The 18,536-nt window shown below is 44.0% G+C and overlaps 1 protein-coding gene across 1 annotated transcript in view; it reads left to right on the forward strand.

Annotated features, from left to right (window-relative positions):
• TRIM67 (tripartite motif containing 67) overlaps positions 1-18,335 on the forward strand; it is a 37,228-nt gene extending 18,893 nt beyond the window's left edge. The window contains 5 exon segments of the mRNA XM_030036028.1: positions 3,065-3,210; positions 6,154-6,292; positions 7,358-7,661; positions 12,883-13,045; positions 14,547-18,335. Coding sequence (XP_029891888.1) covers positions 3,065-3,210; positions 6,154-6,292; positions 7,358-7,661; positions 12,883-13,045; positions 14,547-14,612 — 818 coding nt within the window. The 3' untranslated portion in view covers positions 14,613-18,335.
• Positions 18,336-18,536: the final 201 nt, after the last annotated feature.

Below are 18,536 nucleotides of genomic sequence, written 5' to 3' on the forward strand. Positions count from 1 at the left end.
CTTTCACTGCATTTAGTCCTTTAAAAATTAATCGAGGAAGGTGGAGGGCATCACTGCACAACTTGCTTGTCAAGAGGACAAATGACAGACAACATCTTAGAGCAGCCCTACTCTACCCTGAGAGGAGACCAGCTGTGAGATATGTTGAGCAATGTGGTTTTGAAACTGCTGAGTTGACATGAGGCATCAGTATCACATTTTTTAGCTAAGTGTGACCTGCGTGAAGTGCTTTTAAAATAGCAGGACATCGTTCAGACTCATTAATAGGTCTTGCTGTGCCAATGCAGTATCATTTCTCCCTTTATATTTTTAATCTTTTCCTTCAAAAACTCTCTAGAGGACTTCAAGTTGATCAAGAAGTGGGACAGCACTGTAATTTAACATCTGAGTCTTCTTTCTGACACTTAGCCTATATTTTTCTTTTCTTGGTCCTGGCTCATTGCTCTTCACAATGAAGTATATCCCAGCGTCCCGATTATTCAACTCGCTTCGCACTTTCCTATGACTTTTAAACAAGCATTCACCTTTTCTCCTCCCAGAGGGAATCTGAGATTAAGGCAAATCTCTGCCCATCCGCATCCAGGGGAGGAGGCAGGAGGACAGGCGCAACGAGCATCCTCCAGCAAAGCTGCTCAGCTGCTTGGTGGGAGCTTCTTACCTCTCCTTCAGCTACTGTAGATTGTGCAGTTCAGGCCACAGGCTGGCTCAAAGGCAGTAGGGAGGCTGATAAGGGTTACTCAGAAAAACTTCAGTTTTTTTCCAGTGACACAGTAAAGAAGCCCAGGCAGTTCCCCATAGTATGCATGACTCTCACACGTAGGACCAAAATTCACACGGCCCTGGGAAGTGGGAACAACAGCACTTTACTGTATGAAAACATATTCTAATCCTAGATGGCATTCCTGTTTCCATAATTAAAAGGGTCTCATAAAACACTCTCCCCCCAAAATTCTGCTCTTTTTTTAATAGCATTGTGCATTACTTGAACCATCCCTGAAAGCCTCCTGTCAGTGTTCCTAGGAGATTTTTGCAGGGGGTTGGAGATGTTAGCAGTTTATTCAGAGGTGAGGGGGTGTTGTTTATTTTCCACTTGGTAAACTTCAGGAATTGGGTTTTCATCCAGTTTTGCCAGGGGGAGTCTCAGAAGTGGGGAGGTCCTGGCAAATGCCTCCTGAGAGGGTTAACCAGTTTGCTAAAGTGACAGGAGTGTGGATGGCTGATACAGCCCTGTCTTCTCCTGGGCTCATCAATCACTGGAAATACACAGGCTAACAAACGCAGACAAAACCCTGAACTTAAAATGGTTCACTTAAAAAATCCCATTACCTCTGAATTCCTTGTTTTCAGGTTTTTGATTCTTGTAATGTCACATTTCTGTTACTTCTCTAGACACAGTTTCTCCTAGAGAAAAGTCTGAACTTTCCATGTGAAAAAACAAGTAGGTTTTTATTTATGACACCCTCTGAATCATCCTTAAATATCAGGGAAAAGGAACAAGGCTCTTTTTGCAGAAAAACCTTCAAGAGCTAATTTATAAAGCTCTTTTGTTTCAGACCACAGTCATTCTTCTGGGCTACCAACCATCTGCATTCACTGCAGTGATGGATAATGCCAGTGGAAAGCCGCAGTACCTTCTGCACTGTTTATCACAAGTGTGATGTTGACTTTTGTGTCACTTCCAAAGTGGGGGTGAAGCCTTAGCCCCGTCACACGGTAGCATCCATTTTCCCACAGACTGCTTGGCACACAAAACGCAAACAGTCCTCTTTTATCTGGAGAGGTAAAATAGGACGAAAGGAACAGCTCAAGGGCTTAGCTTTCATGCAGACGGAGGAAAATAAACTAGAGGCTCAAAGCAGAGTAGATAAAAGAAGAGCAAACTGACATTGTTAAGAGCTAAGTCAATGAATGCTCAGAGAACTCCGCTCCTTGTAAGACACAGTCGAGCTCTGCAGAAATTATCCCGAACGGTGAAATTCAGCCTGGGGCAGAGGACCAGGCAGGGTATATGCATCACTTACACCTCACTTAACCTGTGCGATTTCAACAGTGCCTAAGATACATGCCAGATCTCTCCAGAAGACTGAATTTTCACTTTATAATTTCCAGCAAAGAGTGAACAGTGAGAGTTTAGTTTTGTTTAGCAGAGAAGGTGTGGTGGAGGCCTCTTTCCCACAGAGGCATGGCTGAATGTTTTACTCTGTTTTTTATTTTAAGATGCTGGTCTGGTCAACAGTCTCTTGATGTTTCTCCTGAGCGAGTCACTAAAAAGGCATGTTGGTAGATAACTTTGCACCCGTAATTTCCAAGAGGAGAGAGCCACAAGCAGTCTCCTGTGGTGCAGAAGTTCCTTTTGCTACCTGAACCAAGTGATTTAGATAAAATTTGCAAATGGAACAATTTTCTTCAAGACTTTCTTTTAAGTATGGCTGCCACAAAGATAACATATCTAAGGTGGTTTTGATGGAAAACTGGGGTTGGGCTGTTACATTAGATAAAAAAAAACCCAAACTACTGTGAAGAATTATTTTCCTGCTGTCGGTGGAGCTCAGGCTCTACCTTGCTGCCGTGCTGAGACGAGTGGCTGCTCTGCCGGTTAATAACCCAATTCTTCGTTAATGAGCTGGGCTTCCTGGCAGCACTGTGTTGTCTCCCATGCCGCCCCATGGTCCGAGACACCCCCTGCCACCCCTGCTCCCTCTATCCTTTTGGGGACAGCGGGGGCCAAGTGCTCTAGCCTGAGAAAAAACTCTTCCAGCCATTGAGCCCTGGGAAGGAAACCAGACGTGAGGTCCCCAGACCGTAGTTCTTATGAGGCACTAGAAGCATGTCCAGATATGTTGCTGTTCACATATTTCAGCTGAATGCTTTGTCTAACCAAGTAACGACATTTTATTATATCATTTTTGCTGCCTTTTGTTTCAAGGAAGGGAACGGGTCCTCTTCCTAAGGCATCTTGACCCCTCTGCGAGGGGAGGGAGGTGAGCAGTCGCCGTGCTGCTCGTGGCACAGACCGATGGGGTAGGGCAGAGTGACACTAATCTGCACCCAGTTCCTTTTACAGTGCCACCCGTCCCATTACTGCAGCTGGAGAAGTGCTGCACCAGAAACAACAGTGTGACGTTGGCCTGGAGGATGCCGCCTTTGAGCCACAACCCGGTGGAGGGTTACATCTTGGAACTTGATGATGGAGACGGTGGCCAATTCCGAGTGAGAATTTCATTCAGCACTTATTTGTAGTTTTTTGTATGTGACTTTCCTCAGGATACGGATTTGAGTTTGTCTGAGGGTGGGGAGAGGGGGTGGGGAAGATACGGGTTGTCAAAACATCCCTGCTTCTGTTGCGTGGATGTGGAAAGCAGTGCAGATGCTGCTTATTAAAAGGACCCCCAGCTTGGGTAGGAAGTTCGGTTGAGGTTATTCTCAGGGCTCTGACAAAGAGGGCCTTGAGGTCCCTGAGCAGAAAATCCCCTACTAGCCTACAGGAGCTGAAGGTAGTTCATTCCACAAAACAGAGGTCTCTTTGAAGGCCCTACTCTCATCTGTCCATAGCACCCTGTTTCAACAGCTGAGATTCTTGGTCCAGAAATGCAACTCAGTTTTTCCTGGTTTTCTGAGTGCAAATGGGCTCCTGCACAAAAAATATGGGATTTCTAAATCTTTTCTCTGGGAGTGGATGAGACGAGGCTGGTGAAAGCTTTCCGCAGACACGCTGTGATGGGGTTGGTAAGTATGGGAAGGCATCCCGAGTGCTGTCCTTCCAGACCCTCGGGGGGATGCCACAACTGCTTGCTCCTTGCTGCAGGTACAGGGTACTTAGAGGCTCCTCTCCTTTCTCACCACATCCCGATAAACAAACTATGGAAATAATTCAATCAGCTTTCTGCCAGCCACGGTCCTGCTGGAAGCTGTGACCGTTCCTTCTCAGGCAGGCTTCATGCTCCTGTTGCTGCAGGACGAGGCTGGCCCCATGCATTCCCTAGGGACTAGTGCCTTGAAAGCATCTGGAGGTCATTGTGGAGTACAGCTGCTCTCTTCACAAATGGGAAATTTTGCCAAAAACATGTGATGGCATTTCTTCAGGAGTTGCAAACTGCCTTCTCACTGGAAACCTAAAGATTTCTCAAGCTGAAAATGGCCTGGCATGGGTCTATCTAAGGAATTGCCTCCCTGTGCCAAACCGCTACACCCATAGCCAGCGAAGGCACCTGATTTGGACGCCCCTCATTAGAAGAGACAGCAATACTGGCAGGGTATTTTGAAGAGGGCACTGTGTTTCTCCTCAGTTCCTTGGTCCAAGTCTTGTTTCACATGAGTTTGAAGAGGCTGGTCTCCAGTACTGAACAGGGGAAAAGGTACCTTTGTGAATGGCTGCTGGGAGCTGCTGGTAGAGTTACTGTTAGTAGGTAAGAGTGTTATCAGTGTGTGATGAATGAAGAGTTAGGAACAAGGTGTAATGAATTCCAGTGTCTTGGATAAGTACTTTTCAAGTGCTATTCACATCTAAATAAATACTTGTGAATAAACAAGATTTCAGGCTGGTGTGGTTCCAAGCCCATTTGTGGGTGGGGTTTTGTAACTGGCAAAGGTTTTAGGGCTGCCAGCACTGAACAGCACTTGACAGCACATGTCAAGATTTTGGATTGAAAAACATACAAAACCATCTCAATCCTTAAAAATCTAGGTTGACAGCTTCTCAGGGGAACGCTTTGCTTGCTGTGGTAGGAACACCCTCAGTTTTACCCATTGAAAGATAAACTGCAGGCTTCTCAGCAATGCCATTTCAGTAAGAGTTTGCTGACCCTTTTCATGAAGGATTATGTATCTGAAAGCAATGACACTGACTGCACTTTACCAGTATTCAATGGGTGGATTTAAAGAACAGGTTTTGTCTCCCATCATAGCAGAGAGCATCAATCTGAATAAGCACAAGCAGTGAACAGTGATAAAAATATGAAGTGGATTAGAAAATGTGAGAGCTGTCTTACAAATACAACTTTTTGCACAGACAGCATATGTTATAACATGGAGATAAATTAAGCTATTCTATTAAAACTCTTCTTTCTCTCCATGAAATATTGTCAGCTAACTCAGGACCCAAGAGATTTCGTTATTTGTAGCAGCCACCATGGTAGCAAAGTGGACAAACACATGGCACGCTGTAAACTTAGGTAATCCCTTTCTTATTCATCACATACTTAATTCACTTTAGGTTCATATCAAAGAGCCTTAATCAACAGGACTGCTCTTAGGCATCTATGTAAGTGTTTTAACTGAACTGGGGCCTGAGTGGTCTGCTTAGTCACAGCCTTAAGCTCTTTAGGGCCTTTGCTACCATAAACCTATGGATTTCACAGAATCGGAGAAATCGGAGGTGGAAGGGAATTGTGGCTTTCAACCTGCTGCCAAGAAAGGATTTTTTCCTTTTCTGTCATTTTCTGTTCAGTTCTCCAACAAACACAAAGTTTCCAGGCTTCTTTCAGTTCATCATAGACTCTATAATCTGACTGATCCTCTTCATTAGCCTGCCTAGATGTTTCTCCTCCTGAAATATTTCACATTACACAAGTGCTTGCCGGTCAATAAATCTTTGCAGACTTTTATGATGTTTCTGTTGTCTAGTTGCTGTTTCATCATGTGAGCCTAATCTTTAGGACATCAGTTTCTTCTGGCTCTGTGTTTGCAGGTTTCAAAATTGTATTTTAACACAGGCACAAAACAACCTTTCCAACAGAATAAAACTGAGCTTACTTGATTTTTTTATTTTTCCATGCCCCCCTTTTTTGGTCCTACATAAATATAAGAATGGCCACGGTGGGTCAGGCACTGGGACTACTATCCAAAATAGTGTTTTGGAGGAGATGTTTAGGAAAAGAGGATAAAAATTAAGGTCTTTCTGTGTTGCCCTTTATTGCTGTAGCCTTCCAGCTTCATCTTCACCTTAGTGTCTCCACTGCTAACCATCCTTGATGTCTCCACTGCTGTGGCTGACCGTGTTATAACAGCATAACTTCTACATCCTGGGAAGCAGTGAGAAGCTGTTCACTTGTGGCTTATATTTAGAAGTCTTAACATATGAGCACAAGGCACAGAGAAACAGTTAAACTATGTCCCTCTTTCTCTCTCTCCTTTTTTTATTCCCGGAATCTTTAGGAAGTATATGTTGGCAAGGAGACTCTCTGCACCATCGATGGCCTTCATTTCAACAGTACCTATAATGCAAGAGTCAAAGCTTTCAACTCATCGGGAGTTGGTCCTTACAGCAAGACAGTTATTTTACAGACATCAGATGGTGAGTTGGGTTTTTGCCAGTTTCTAAGTGAAAAGCTGCAGGTCTCAGTGGCAGGACACTTGCATCCCTTTATACCCACTAATACCTTTGGCACTTACTGGCATGGAGATTTTGGATCATCTGAGTGGTGAGGCCGGGAAGTGCATGTGCACAGGGACTGAGCTCTCCTCCTAGCACTCTTGGGGATTTTCCATTATCAGTGACACTTCAGGTTTCACATCATGCAGTTTTATTTGGCTGTAGAAGTTTAGGGTCTAGCTAAGATTCTTATTTGCTTTAGTGTACAGAAGCAGTTATGCAACACAGGATATATTTGTGCCATTCTGTCTCCACTTCTCCGTATATCTTTGGAATTTGCCTTTTTCTTCACTACTGTTTCAATTTCACAGCAAGGTTTGATAATACAGAGATGGGAATTCATGCTTGTTCCTCTGTAATTATACTTGACATCCATACGGGCCTTACAAGAAGTTCATCTTCATTAATGATATTGTAATGAATCAAGAAGCGCATGCTATTAGCATTTCCACTTTTATGCTGTGTTGCCAAAATAGGCCAGTGTAAAATATTTATACTTTAAGAGCTTTTTCTGTTTGTTTTTTTTTTTTTTTTTCCCTTTTTTTCTTCCTTTGATAAACTAGTGAAGTCAGTCCTAAACACTGAAGTCAGCATGGACACAGTGGAACTCCATTTCTATTAAAGGTGATCCTGAACCAATTCACCCATGTGAGCAGTTTCCGTATCATGGAGAAACCTTTGTCTCTTCAGTGACTTTCTTGTTACTGTGTGAGAACAGAAAGTCACTGCCCTTGGCAGCTTACGTTCAGAGGAACAAGCACAGATAATATAAGGCACTTCTGAGCTGGAAAAGAGCAGGGTACCAGCTCAAAGTAATGATGTTGTGTAGCTGCCTACAGTAACAAGGAAAGATTGTCTTTATTACCTGAAAGTGCACCGGGGTCTTTAGGAAGGCAGAATCTCATTCTCCTGATGGAAGTAAAGCAGACAACACTTGAACACAGCCCGTTCTGCCATAATCCTGCCTTTCCTTTTCCCCTTCCACAGTGGCGTGGTTCACCTTCGACCCCTCCTCAGCTCACAGAGACATAGTGCTGTCGAATGACAACCAGACTGCTACCTGCAACAGCTACGATGACCGGGTTGTTCTTGGCACAGCAGCCTTCTCCAAGGGCGTGCATTACTGGGAACTGCATGTGGACCGGTATGACAACCATCCGGATCCAGCCTTTGGTATTGCCAGGATTAATGTCGTCAAGGACATGATGCTAGGCAAGGATGACAAGGCATGGGCCATGTACGTTGACAACAACCGCAGCTGGTTCATGCATTGCAATTCTCACACCAATCGGTAAGTGCCACTTGCATGCTTTTCTGATTACTGATAGTTTTTTCTGCTTTGCATAAGAGGAAGGGGTCTCAGGGAGCCATCTAGTCCATCTCCCTGCTAAATGTAGTTATTTTATTCCTTCTTAAAAATCACTAGTGACAGCGATTGCATCTCAGCAATCTGTGCTGGTATTTGTTATCCTCACTGTTAGCAGTTTTTTTCCTAAGATCTAGCCTAAATCTCCCCTGGAGTGATTTAAGCCCATTATTGCACATCCCACCCACGATATCAGCAGACAGGAGCGCAGCGCACTGGGATGCAGGATTTCTCTCTCATTGCTGGAGGAGCGTGGGGGGAAAGGTGGTTGAGTCTCTTCCTTCGGAGGATTCTTGGCTGCAGGGTTGCAAGATAATTAGGCAAAGCACTGGTGGGCACCTGTCCAAAATGCAGGTGTTTATTGCCAGTCCTGAAAGCTGATTAAAGGTAATGCCTTAGGTCACACCTAGGGTGATCAGGACACAGGGGACTGTTTGGCAGTGAGGGCTAAGTAACAGCTTCCATCCAACTGGCCCATTGCACGGAAGAGCTTCTGTTATACCAGATGATTAAAAGAAAGGCTTGCAGTGATTTTTAAAATGCTCAAATGCAGGTATTATCTCCTTAAAGAGATAAGTTCATGCCAACATGCCCTGGATCCTAAAGCTGGTTGTAATGCCTCCTGTTGAATAGTCATTTACACTCTAAAGCATATTTGTATTTTAAGTAAGTATACTGCAATTGCTGGGAATTTTTGTTTGAAGCATAGTTTGATTTTGCAGTTCCTTACAGACAGGTGGAAGAACTTTACAGCTGGATCAAAAGCTATCTGAAGTAAATTGGAATATTTTCCACGGCTCCAAAGACCTTAGATTATGTCCTAAGACAATGCAGAGTAAAATGACATCAGTGTAATAAATGTATCAAAAGGGTCTCTCTCCCTTTAACATCTTGATTCGATTTAGTGTGGCAGTAACGTCAAGCTGTATTAATTTTAACGCTCTGTGAAACAGCTTATGTTTTCTGGAAAAAAGCTGGCAATGATTCTGTGTACTACTGTCCCAGAAACCTATTTTATGGATTTGGTCCTCGCCATGCTCTACACGAGCTAAGCAAGCACTTTTTTTCTGGGAAGCACAAACAGTGGAAACACTTTGGATTTCCAATCATCCTGCTTAAACAGGAGAACTAAGTGCTTTCTGTTGATGATAGTCTCCTGGTTTTTACTAGATAAAACACAAAGGCTTTGCAGGCACATCCAAGGCATAGATAGACCCGTGGAATATCTGTTCAAGTGAAGTACACTCATAAAGGGCATGTAGTCTTATGAAATCACATGCGCTTCAATGAAATTAGGTCTAGGCATTATATTTTTAACCGTGACAGTCAAGTAGGTCAGTTTTTTAACTCATTAGCTGTAACAGTCTTGTGGAAACAGTTATTGCTGTCTAGTTGTTTTCCACCACTGGAGACAAGTGCACGACAGCACAGTAACACAGTCCAAACGAAATTTATTGTCAGCTTTTGGCCTCCCGGATGTTATTGTGATGAAAGTTACATCTTAGTAATCATTTCATGTTTCCTAATCTTCATGAGAATAAATTAGGGCAATAAATAAAGGACTAGCTTTGAGGATAAGCTGAGGTGGAGCTTGAAAGACCTATTCATGGGACCTGTCACGTTTAGAGTACTTTCCTGTTCCTTTCACTCACAGCATGCAAAATTGGACCTGTCTACATCCTTAAAAACTAGCATGCCTTCTGTAATGCTAGAAGAAGAGGCATGAACAGAAGACTCTAATGCTATCAAAACCAGAGGGAACCTTTGAGAATAGGTTGAGCAAACTGGTTAAGAAAACACTTTAGGGCAGGGATATAGCTTTATGAGGTACCTTTCAGCCTTGTTATTCCTGGAAATAATCAGTTCACACCAGAGATGTTGTATGCCTGTTGCTAAGAGGCACTGGCATTCATTGCAATAGATCCATTCCTTGGCAAAGTTCCCAAGAGCAGGAGTACCTGGTGCTATAGGCAATACTCTAGCCACTACATGGTTATGTAAAGAAAGAGACGAAAATTGCACTGAGATGTTTGATACTGAAAGACAGTGGGAAGTCAAAATGTAGAGAATTTGGAGTGCAGTCTTAAAGCCCCCTGTGATCAGGAGAGTCTCTTCACTGACTTCAGAGACCTCAAGACAAGTTTTTCAACACACAAAAATGTTATAATTGACTGAAAATTACTGTCCTCGACAATAGGTGTGATGAAGTTCTAAAGTTACTGTAAAGCTCATGGTTAAAATACTGTTAACAGAGAGTTAAACTAATTCTTCAGTTTATTAAAGAGTTCATAAATTGTTAAGCTTTATTTTTCAATAATAGTGAAGCTTATTACTATCTTTAGTTGCTCAAGCCAATCCATGCAGTCCTATTCTGCACATTGTCCAAGCTGCTGCTGAAAGCATCTTAGAATAACAGCCTCCACTGCCACAGGCAAAGGCATTTGTCACAGTAGCCAAATTCCCCCGTCTGTACTCTGACCTTCCAGGCTTCCGCCCAGCACTTCCACACTCAGGACTTCATCGTTGCACACAGAAATAAAAATGTGCAGGACTGTGAGAAAAGAGGTGTGAGAAGTGGGATTTACTTGAAATAATGAAAGAGTGGTGCATATCTTCAAAACTAGGTTATCATTTAGTGAATGCTAAGTATTTATTGAAGAAGTATTGTAACAAACAGTTGTATTTTCCTTTTACATGCCCTGCAGATTACTAGGGGCCTATGGTATAACTGTCATTAAGTAGTTTAAAAAATGCATTACAGTAAAGCAGCAGCTTTTTTACATGCTGTGACAGAAGTGTACCAGGAAAGACATCAACATCAGTTGGCGTCTCTTGAGCTAGCCAGCTTCTTTTATTGCAGCTAAGGCATTTATTAGAAAAATTATCCTGTAATACTGTCAAAATGACGTACAGAAAAGCGAGGAAATGCCTTGCATAAGTTTGCTTATGAAACTTTGACTCTCCCACCTCTCCTCCTAAAGGAAGTCACCATGACAGTAGTCCAAAAAGCACTGGAGTCTTCAAAGTACTGTTCCCAAGGAAATCATGGGATGCTGGGGAGGAGCAGCTGTTCAGCCCAGAAGAAGCAGCACGGCAAAGTGCCTTTGCCCTGCCTTCGTCCTGCCAGAGCTGGATGCTTACTGTGGGGAGGTGGTGGCCAAGGGACGGGACAATCTACCTGCTGAAGTCCTGCCAGCCTTGTGGCAGCAAGGAAGGGAGAGGGTCCCCATCCCTCTGCTCCAGCCCCGTACCCCTGGAGGGGTCTCAGCTGGGTCCTGCACTTGTCTCGCAGGCAGCATTTATCTCCTCTTCAGCAGGGCTGTCCCCGGGGGCTGCAGAGGAGTCACTCAATGTCACTGTGCAGCACACAGCTAATTAGCCCACAAGAAGCAAATTAGCTTATCATATAGGAAAGAGCATAATAATCTCAAAAAGGCAAAGTTGCAGTTTGTGTTGCCATAAGAGAATCAATGTCCTTTAAAAGGATGTCATAAAATCTATTTTAAAACACTGCAGGATATAAAACATGGTGCCCTACAATCAAAGCTGTTCCTAAACAGAGAAGAAAAAAAAAATCTAATCTGTTTGTAAATAGCTCTAGATCATAGTACTGGTGCTTCCCACAATCTCATCACAGGTTTTATGATTGAGTGCTCTTAATAAAAACAGTCGAGATACTGAGGATAGGTAAGCATCTTAAGTTTTGTGGGAAAATAATTTACTTTATGGTTTTGGAGAAGAGCTCAAAGAGAAACCTATTAATGCTTATAGGACCAGAAAGCAAATAAAAGGAACCTGAGAATGGTAAAGTTTGAAATCGAACACATCTCAGAGTCAATTCGTGATTCTCAGCTATACTATTATTGTTTGAAGAGCTTTAAATGAAGAAGACAGAATAGTATTCTATAATTATGCCACAGATGAAACTCCCTTTGCCTTCAGAGGAAATGCCATGTGCCACATTTAATCTAAAGGAAACCTGTTTATGACACCTAGTGGACAAGACGAAAATTTCTCACTCTGCACTATATTGTTCCTAATCATATTTTGACACCCACCCCCCCCTTTTTTAATATTTTGCCTACCTATTGCGATAAATTTTATGTTAGAATCGCATTAATCCTGTGAATGTTGTGTGCCTGAGGGGAGCACGTGGGACAAAAGACAGCTGCTTCCTTTCCTATTGCAAATTATTTGAAATCTGATTTACCCTGAATAAATTGTGTCAGGCTGTAAATCCATCACAGACCCCCCATAATATTAGCAGAGTAGCAGTGCCTGTGGCCAATCTGCATATCTAGTAGATTTTTTTTGCTCGGTGCTCTTTAAAGTAATACTGGGTTTGACTAACCCCCAAATCAAAGTGCATTAATGTCAAATCGCTCAAGCGTGTAATGGCTGGCTGAGTCTGTCCTGGCAAGCTCTGATACCGTGGTAGCTCTCAGCAGCTGCTCCTGACACAACCAATTATCACTGATATTAATAACCGTGCCTGCACACTTGAAACAGCTCCCAGTCCTATAGCTGAGCACCTTGTCCGTCAGAGAGCTACGCTTATCCCTAACCAGCCCCAACTCCCCTTCCTCCCCAAAAACCTCTGTCTGTTGTACCCGTGCTGGCTCCCGGGTCTCTGGAAAGCTGGGTCCCCTTAGGGAATGCCAAGGTGAGTACTCGAACTGGAAGTCTGAGTCTCAAGCTGTAGCAGGCATAATGATTAGAAATGAACACCTAGGAAACCAGCTTTCTGCTTTTTCATTCCCTGCTGTGCATCACTTCACTATAGCAGGGATGCTCTGAGGAGCCGTGTCTCCAGGACTCCTGTCCCGCACGCTCCGTACTGACCTGACTTGCTCACCTCCCCGTCTCTCAGCAGCCGAGGGGACCTGTTAGCTCTGGACCCCGTTTTCAGCTCTTAGATTGGAGTCAGAGGAGAGATGGACCTGATTTCTCTTTAGGATCCCCCCACTAAGCTCCCACGCATGTGGTACATATGCTTCCGATAAAGGTGTGGATCAGTCATTGCCAAGTGCCGCAGGGATAATCATTTTACCGTGCTGCTCCGTTCTCCCATTGCCCTTGTCCCTGAGAGAGCAGCGATGGTGTAGCATGCTACCTTCACCACCAGTGTGGTCTCTTTGTACCTTAGGACTGAAGGAGGAGTTTCCAAAGGTGCCACCGTTGGTGTTCTCCTGGATCTGAACAAGCACAACCTGACCTTTTACATAAATGGGCAGCAGCAAGGGCCTCCAGCGTTTGAAAACGTCGAGGGTGTCTTCATGCCTGCGTTGAGCCTCAATCGAAACGTCCAGGTAAGTCTGCTGCAGTTCAGTCCCGCTTACCCTTCTCATCCGAAGGCGATTGTACGCTACCGGCCATTGCTGCTGGGGCTGATAACATCGTCTGTAGGTAGTTGGTACGGACAGGGGCTCTTTCCTTCTCAGACTGACACCTAGGCTACTAACACTTTTTGGAAAACTGCATTTGACCTTCTGCCTTGCCTCGCGGATGTGAGGAATAAGCTGTAAAACCAAGTAGAAGTACCTGCACGCACTAATTCCTACACTTATTTTGCTGCAGCTCTCCACTTGGAAAGCAGTGTTGCTGAGGTTTGCTTCCTCTGCCAGTTTGACTAAAAAAACATGAGTATCCTAATTCCTCTTAGATCTTACATCTGGAGATTATTAACATTGGCAAGAGCCAGAAATGTGAGCAGCACAGTGGTAAGGAGAGCAAAACCAATGTAGGTCAGAGAATTAGTGCAACAGAGAAGAGCCAGTCAGCACGTCGGTTCGTGCTCTTTCTGAATTTTGGAGATTGCTCTCTGGTCTCAAGAGGACCTCCTCTTGGAGGAACCTTCTTTAAATATAATGCATTTTTACTTCAAGACCACTGCATATGGCTAGAAAGAGGATGTAGTGTAAGGGAGAACCTATGGAAACACCCAGGAGCCTGAGGGCTGAAGGATGTCAGCTTAGGTCAGGCAGGACCAATGCAGCCAGGGTGGAACTCTCATCATTTAAAACCAGAAACCTCGCATGGCCTTATTAGTGCATGAACATTCAGCATTTGTTACTGGTGGCATCCAAATCTTTCAAGGAGGTTTCATAGCTTGATTGTATTTGATGCACCAACGTGGAAGACACAAGCACTTCTCTGGGCACCTCACTGCTCTATTCAACATGGATTTTTACTCGCAACCTACCTTCAGTTTTAGCTACCTACATCCTTTAAGTACCTGGCTTACATTTCTTAGCGCAACTGAGTTAAGGCAGAGCGTGGCCGACAAGGGGAAACTCTGAGACTAAGCTTGTGTTTGCTGTTTAATGGTGCTCTGGTACGTCTGTGTGGGAACCTTAACCTTGTAGAGATGTCAGGATATAGAAGGAGCACCAAAATGTCCTGTGCTCTGTCCTGCCAGGACAGCAAAGATAAAAGGATTTTCTTATATTTGGTATATGGGCTCCACTGTGTGATCCCAGTCCTGAAGTACTTGGGGTCCCTCACACAAAGATGCCATCCATCTTGTGTCTAGCAAGCAGCACTGCTGGAGACCTACAGCTGGTGGCTGGATTATGGAAGAGGTATGGACACTTGGGTTCTAGACCCCGAGGTGTTCAAGAGGAAGGGAGGAAGGAGACTTGTGTATTGCAGGGGCTCAGTATCATCTCCATTAACATTGTTGATGACTTCAACCTGGACCCGAAGTCCCGCAGCCCTTCCCCTGTCATTTACTTGCTCTTGGCCTTCACAACTGCTTTCTGCTGAGGACATCCCAGTTTTGAATCTACGTGTTATTTCTTCTTTGTGCAGGTGACCTTGCACACGGGACTGGAGGTGCCACAATGTGTAAAACAGCCCAAGTTGCCCAACAACTAAGGAAGCCCCTGCCCGACCCTGTGCTGGATTCTGTAAGCTTTCTTGGTGTGATTTGGCACTTTTCAGTAAGTCAGTAAAAAAGCATTCTCTTCCCTGACTTAAAACATGGTACAGCATGTTGCTCACCGAATAATCCACTGGTTTACAGCTAGCACACTCCATTTTTAATTTAACAGCCATAGGAAGCATACCCACTGAACTGGCACTCGATTACAGATGGGTACCTGAACATATCTACACTGCATTGCATACATATGTACACATATGTGCACGTGCACACACACGTACATTTATAAAGCAAAAGGTTAAATGAGTGTATTTTGGCTGGATAGCTGGATTTGCGCTTAAAAGATATTAGGGATGCTGGAAAAAATGGGTAAGACTAAGACTGAGGGACAACGGCTGTTGGAGCAATTTACCAGTAGGTGAACTGGATTCCCGTGAAGTCCTTAAATCAAGAAAGCATATGTTTTGACAGCTGAAGTGGAGGCTGTGTGCTTAAGAATTCCCAGTTGTCCATTACATGCAGGGGCTCAAATGACCATTAATTATTCTTTCTGGCTCTAGACTGCAGTAAGCTATGGGATAACATTCCCCTAGAATTCAGTGGCAGAACTTACCTCGTTGTCTTCAACGAGAATAAGATTGGTTTCCAAACACTGCCATGTAGTAGTTGCGCTCATTTTAGCTAACACCATGATATACGAAGAATTCAGATTCAAAAAGTAGAGAGAAAAATATCCTTGATACATTTTAGTGTTTGTTATGTAGGTGTGATTGTGGAGACTATCACATACAGAAGATCTGATTGTGGTTATCAGCACAACTCTTGAAAAATGGTGCAGGGGAGATCCCTTTGAACTGAATTGATAAGAGATTTATTTAAATATGGCACATGCAAAGTATCCCCTGTAGAGAAATGCTGCTTTCTAGCCTTGATCCTGATATAAGCCCGGGGCCACTGTAGTTCCAATGTAGCTTTGAGATCAGAAGCCTTAATTTTCTATGAGACTAGTTTGAGCCAATTAATGTCTTGATCCTAACGAAGCACTTGAGCGAGAGAGATTTCATAGCATTCGTGTGAAATTCGTCCCTAAGAATTTTTCTGGGTTGGGACACAAATCTTTTGCAAGGCTTACCTGTGTCTGGGCATCTCCCATGAAAACAAGCAGCCGTTTCAGGAGTTGCCCATGACAACAGGAGTCTGACTGACAGGGAACTTTTCCCACAGCCATGGCACTGTCACCGGCTTGCTGTTGTCAGAAAACACATTGATTTGTGCGTGTGCTGCTTTTCCTCTGAACCCAGTTAACATATGCAAGCGTGTGTGTGTATAGCGGCACTGTGTCAGGACAAGATGCAGCAGACTGCGTGAGCCCATGACACCTCGGACTCTGTCACTCTGATCCTACGTTAAGTGTGGTGCTATCAAACAAGAAAAGCAGAAACTCTTAAATCCCATCGATGCGCTACTTCCTTTTTTTAAATCCTGCCGCTTATACAAATTTTCCTCTCCAAGCATACGTATACGCACACGCATATTGTTATCAGACATGTAATTACTAAACCTGAAAACAAATATTCTAACCGAACTCCAGCTTACTGCCTTGCATTACACCACAGCCACAGGACAAACAGCCCAGGCCTGCTTTTGGGCAGCTTGCCAGCCCCCAAGCATCCTACTGCGGGTCCGCTTCTGCTCTCTGGCCGGAGCACATCACTCAGGTCGTGCTGAGTGATGGCAAAGCTTCCCGGCAGCAGGGCGGCCAGCATCTTCCCGGGGATCATCCCACCTTGCAGCCGTTGTGGGGAACGAAACAGACCCAGGCTATTGCACAGACAAAAGGCAGTCTGCCTGTAACCAACCAAGCGTCCTGTCGCCCACCTCTCCTGCAGAACAGCAGTGCACCTTCAGTGATGTCAAGGCTGAAATAGGAAAGAAAAGCAACGACGGGAAAAAATGACATAAGCTTTTAAGTGGGAAAGCAATGCTACTTTCTTCAAAGTCTGGAATGGATTGTGTTAGTAAAGTTGTAGACATTGGAATAACTGTGCTATGCTCATCTTGGTTTCTTAAAGAATAGCCGAGACCAACTGTGTTACAATTTTCAGTTTCGTTTAATACCATATGAACTCGTGCAGGATTTTCTAATTAGTGGGTCTGTTTTAACCTACCTCAGCTAGAATGCTACCGGACCCCAAATTTCCTCTTCAGTGTGCTCTTCTATGAACCTAACAGTTGCATAGCATTGGCTTTGGGTGTTGCCAGTCAGAGCAGTGTATGGGAATACTGTACATAAGTTGCACATAGTTTTTTATATTGGGAAACATCCCGTCATAATTTTAATACAGAAGGCACTCCACTTTCCCTTGTATTAAGAACAAAAGGGCATTGTTTGTTTTGGGACTGAACCTTTGTCTTTACTCCAAACTTCTGTGAAGGGAACTCAAATGAATTTACATCTTTCCAATCTTCAACCATTGCCAGATGTTTAAAATTAATTCTGAATGGGTTTTAGAAGTGTTTGCAGTACTCGGTTTTGGTTTTCATAGTTGCTTTGGTATCGGTTCCTAGTGTGTTATACCTTGGGGAGAACACAGTGAGTGATACAGGTTACTAATTTCTAATGGAAATATGGACAGTAGGTAGGGACATGCTTCAGACCTGTAGAGGAGCTCGTTTGTTATCCTCTACACATTCTAACATTCACATAAGTAGGGTACAGATTAGCTACCATTACAGTCTCCTTTTAACCTAGCAGAAACGCAAATAAAATAAAAAGAATAGTTACAAGTAGGTAACCTGCATTAGTAAGACTAATTTCGCCTGGGTCAAAACCTAAACAAAGTGGTTGTATATGTTGATTGTGTACACATTCAAGGACTTGGGTTTGGCACGGCCCATAGCAATAAACCAATTACCCCAATAGCATGTAGTCTCATGACTTCAGCTGGATACATTTTGGTAGTTTGATTAACAGAAATAATGCTTAAGTAGTTAGAATTACACTAGGAAATTAATTACTCCACATTTGAATATTTATGCAGAGCATCCAGATGGCAGTGGCCATCTGAACATAGGAAGAGCAGAATTTTCCCTTTGCAGAAGAGCATCGGGTGGGGAGAAGTGGGGCACTTCCACCTCTCTGCTTAGGCTGGAAGTAGTTTGCTTCTCTGCAGGTAACTCCCCCGAGGGCTGTCTCGTTATAAACCCAGCAGTTCGCAGGTTCTTCATCTACAGCATCATCTCTTATGCCAGTTTTTGTTTCCTCCAAAGCCTTTCTTTAGGAGGGAGTCAGGCTTTAGTACTACGGTCCCTGCAGAAACTGCATTGCTGACTGTCCGGGGAGAACGCAGGGGGCTGAAGGGTAGCACAGATACCCAGGGGGACCACTTTGGATGCTCTTGCTTCCTTTTGATTTCTTGGGGTATTTGCGTAGCTCCCTGGGACTCCAAGCTCCTCCGGCACCTGGACCCGCACGGAGCTGCCTTTCCTGGGACTCTTCTGCTCGTAGAGGCCAGGCTGCTCCTTAAAAGCGGAAGAGCAGAGCCTTTCGCACTGGGATGAATCCCATCCGCTATGGTACAGAGCCCCCACAAGATAGCTGTACATTTAAACTTAATGTTTAAAAAAAAAACCCCAAACAAGCAAGCCCTCCTCTAATAAACATGACAAAGCTTGACTTCTGAAGATATACCAATTTGGAACCTCTGCACAGCTGCTAAATAAACACAGCAGGCAAACTTTCCGTCCCGCAGAGCAACAAGGGACTCCTAGTTTTCATCTCCCCCCTTGAACCCCAACCTTAGCCTTTGTGAACCTTCTTCCTGGCTCTTTCCTCTGCAAACTTCCCTGTTAAGTTTAGTGGGAACAAACAGAAGAATTGTGCCATCAGGAGCATTGTCAGACTTCCCAAGGCGTGC

Source organism: Aquila chrysaetos, chromosome 13 (assembly GCF_900496995.4).
Source record: "Aquila chrysaetos chrysaetos chromosome 13, bAquChr1.4, whole genome shotgun sequence".
Taxonomy (NCBI): Eukaryota; Metazoa; Chordata; class Aves; order Accipitriformes; family Accipitridae; genus Aquila; species Aquila chrysaetos.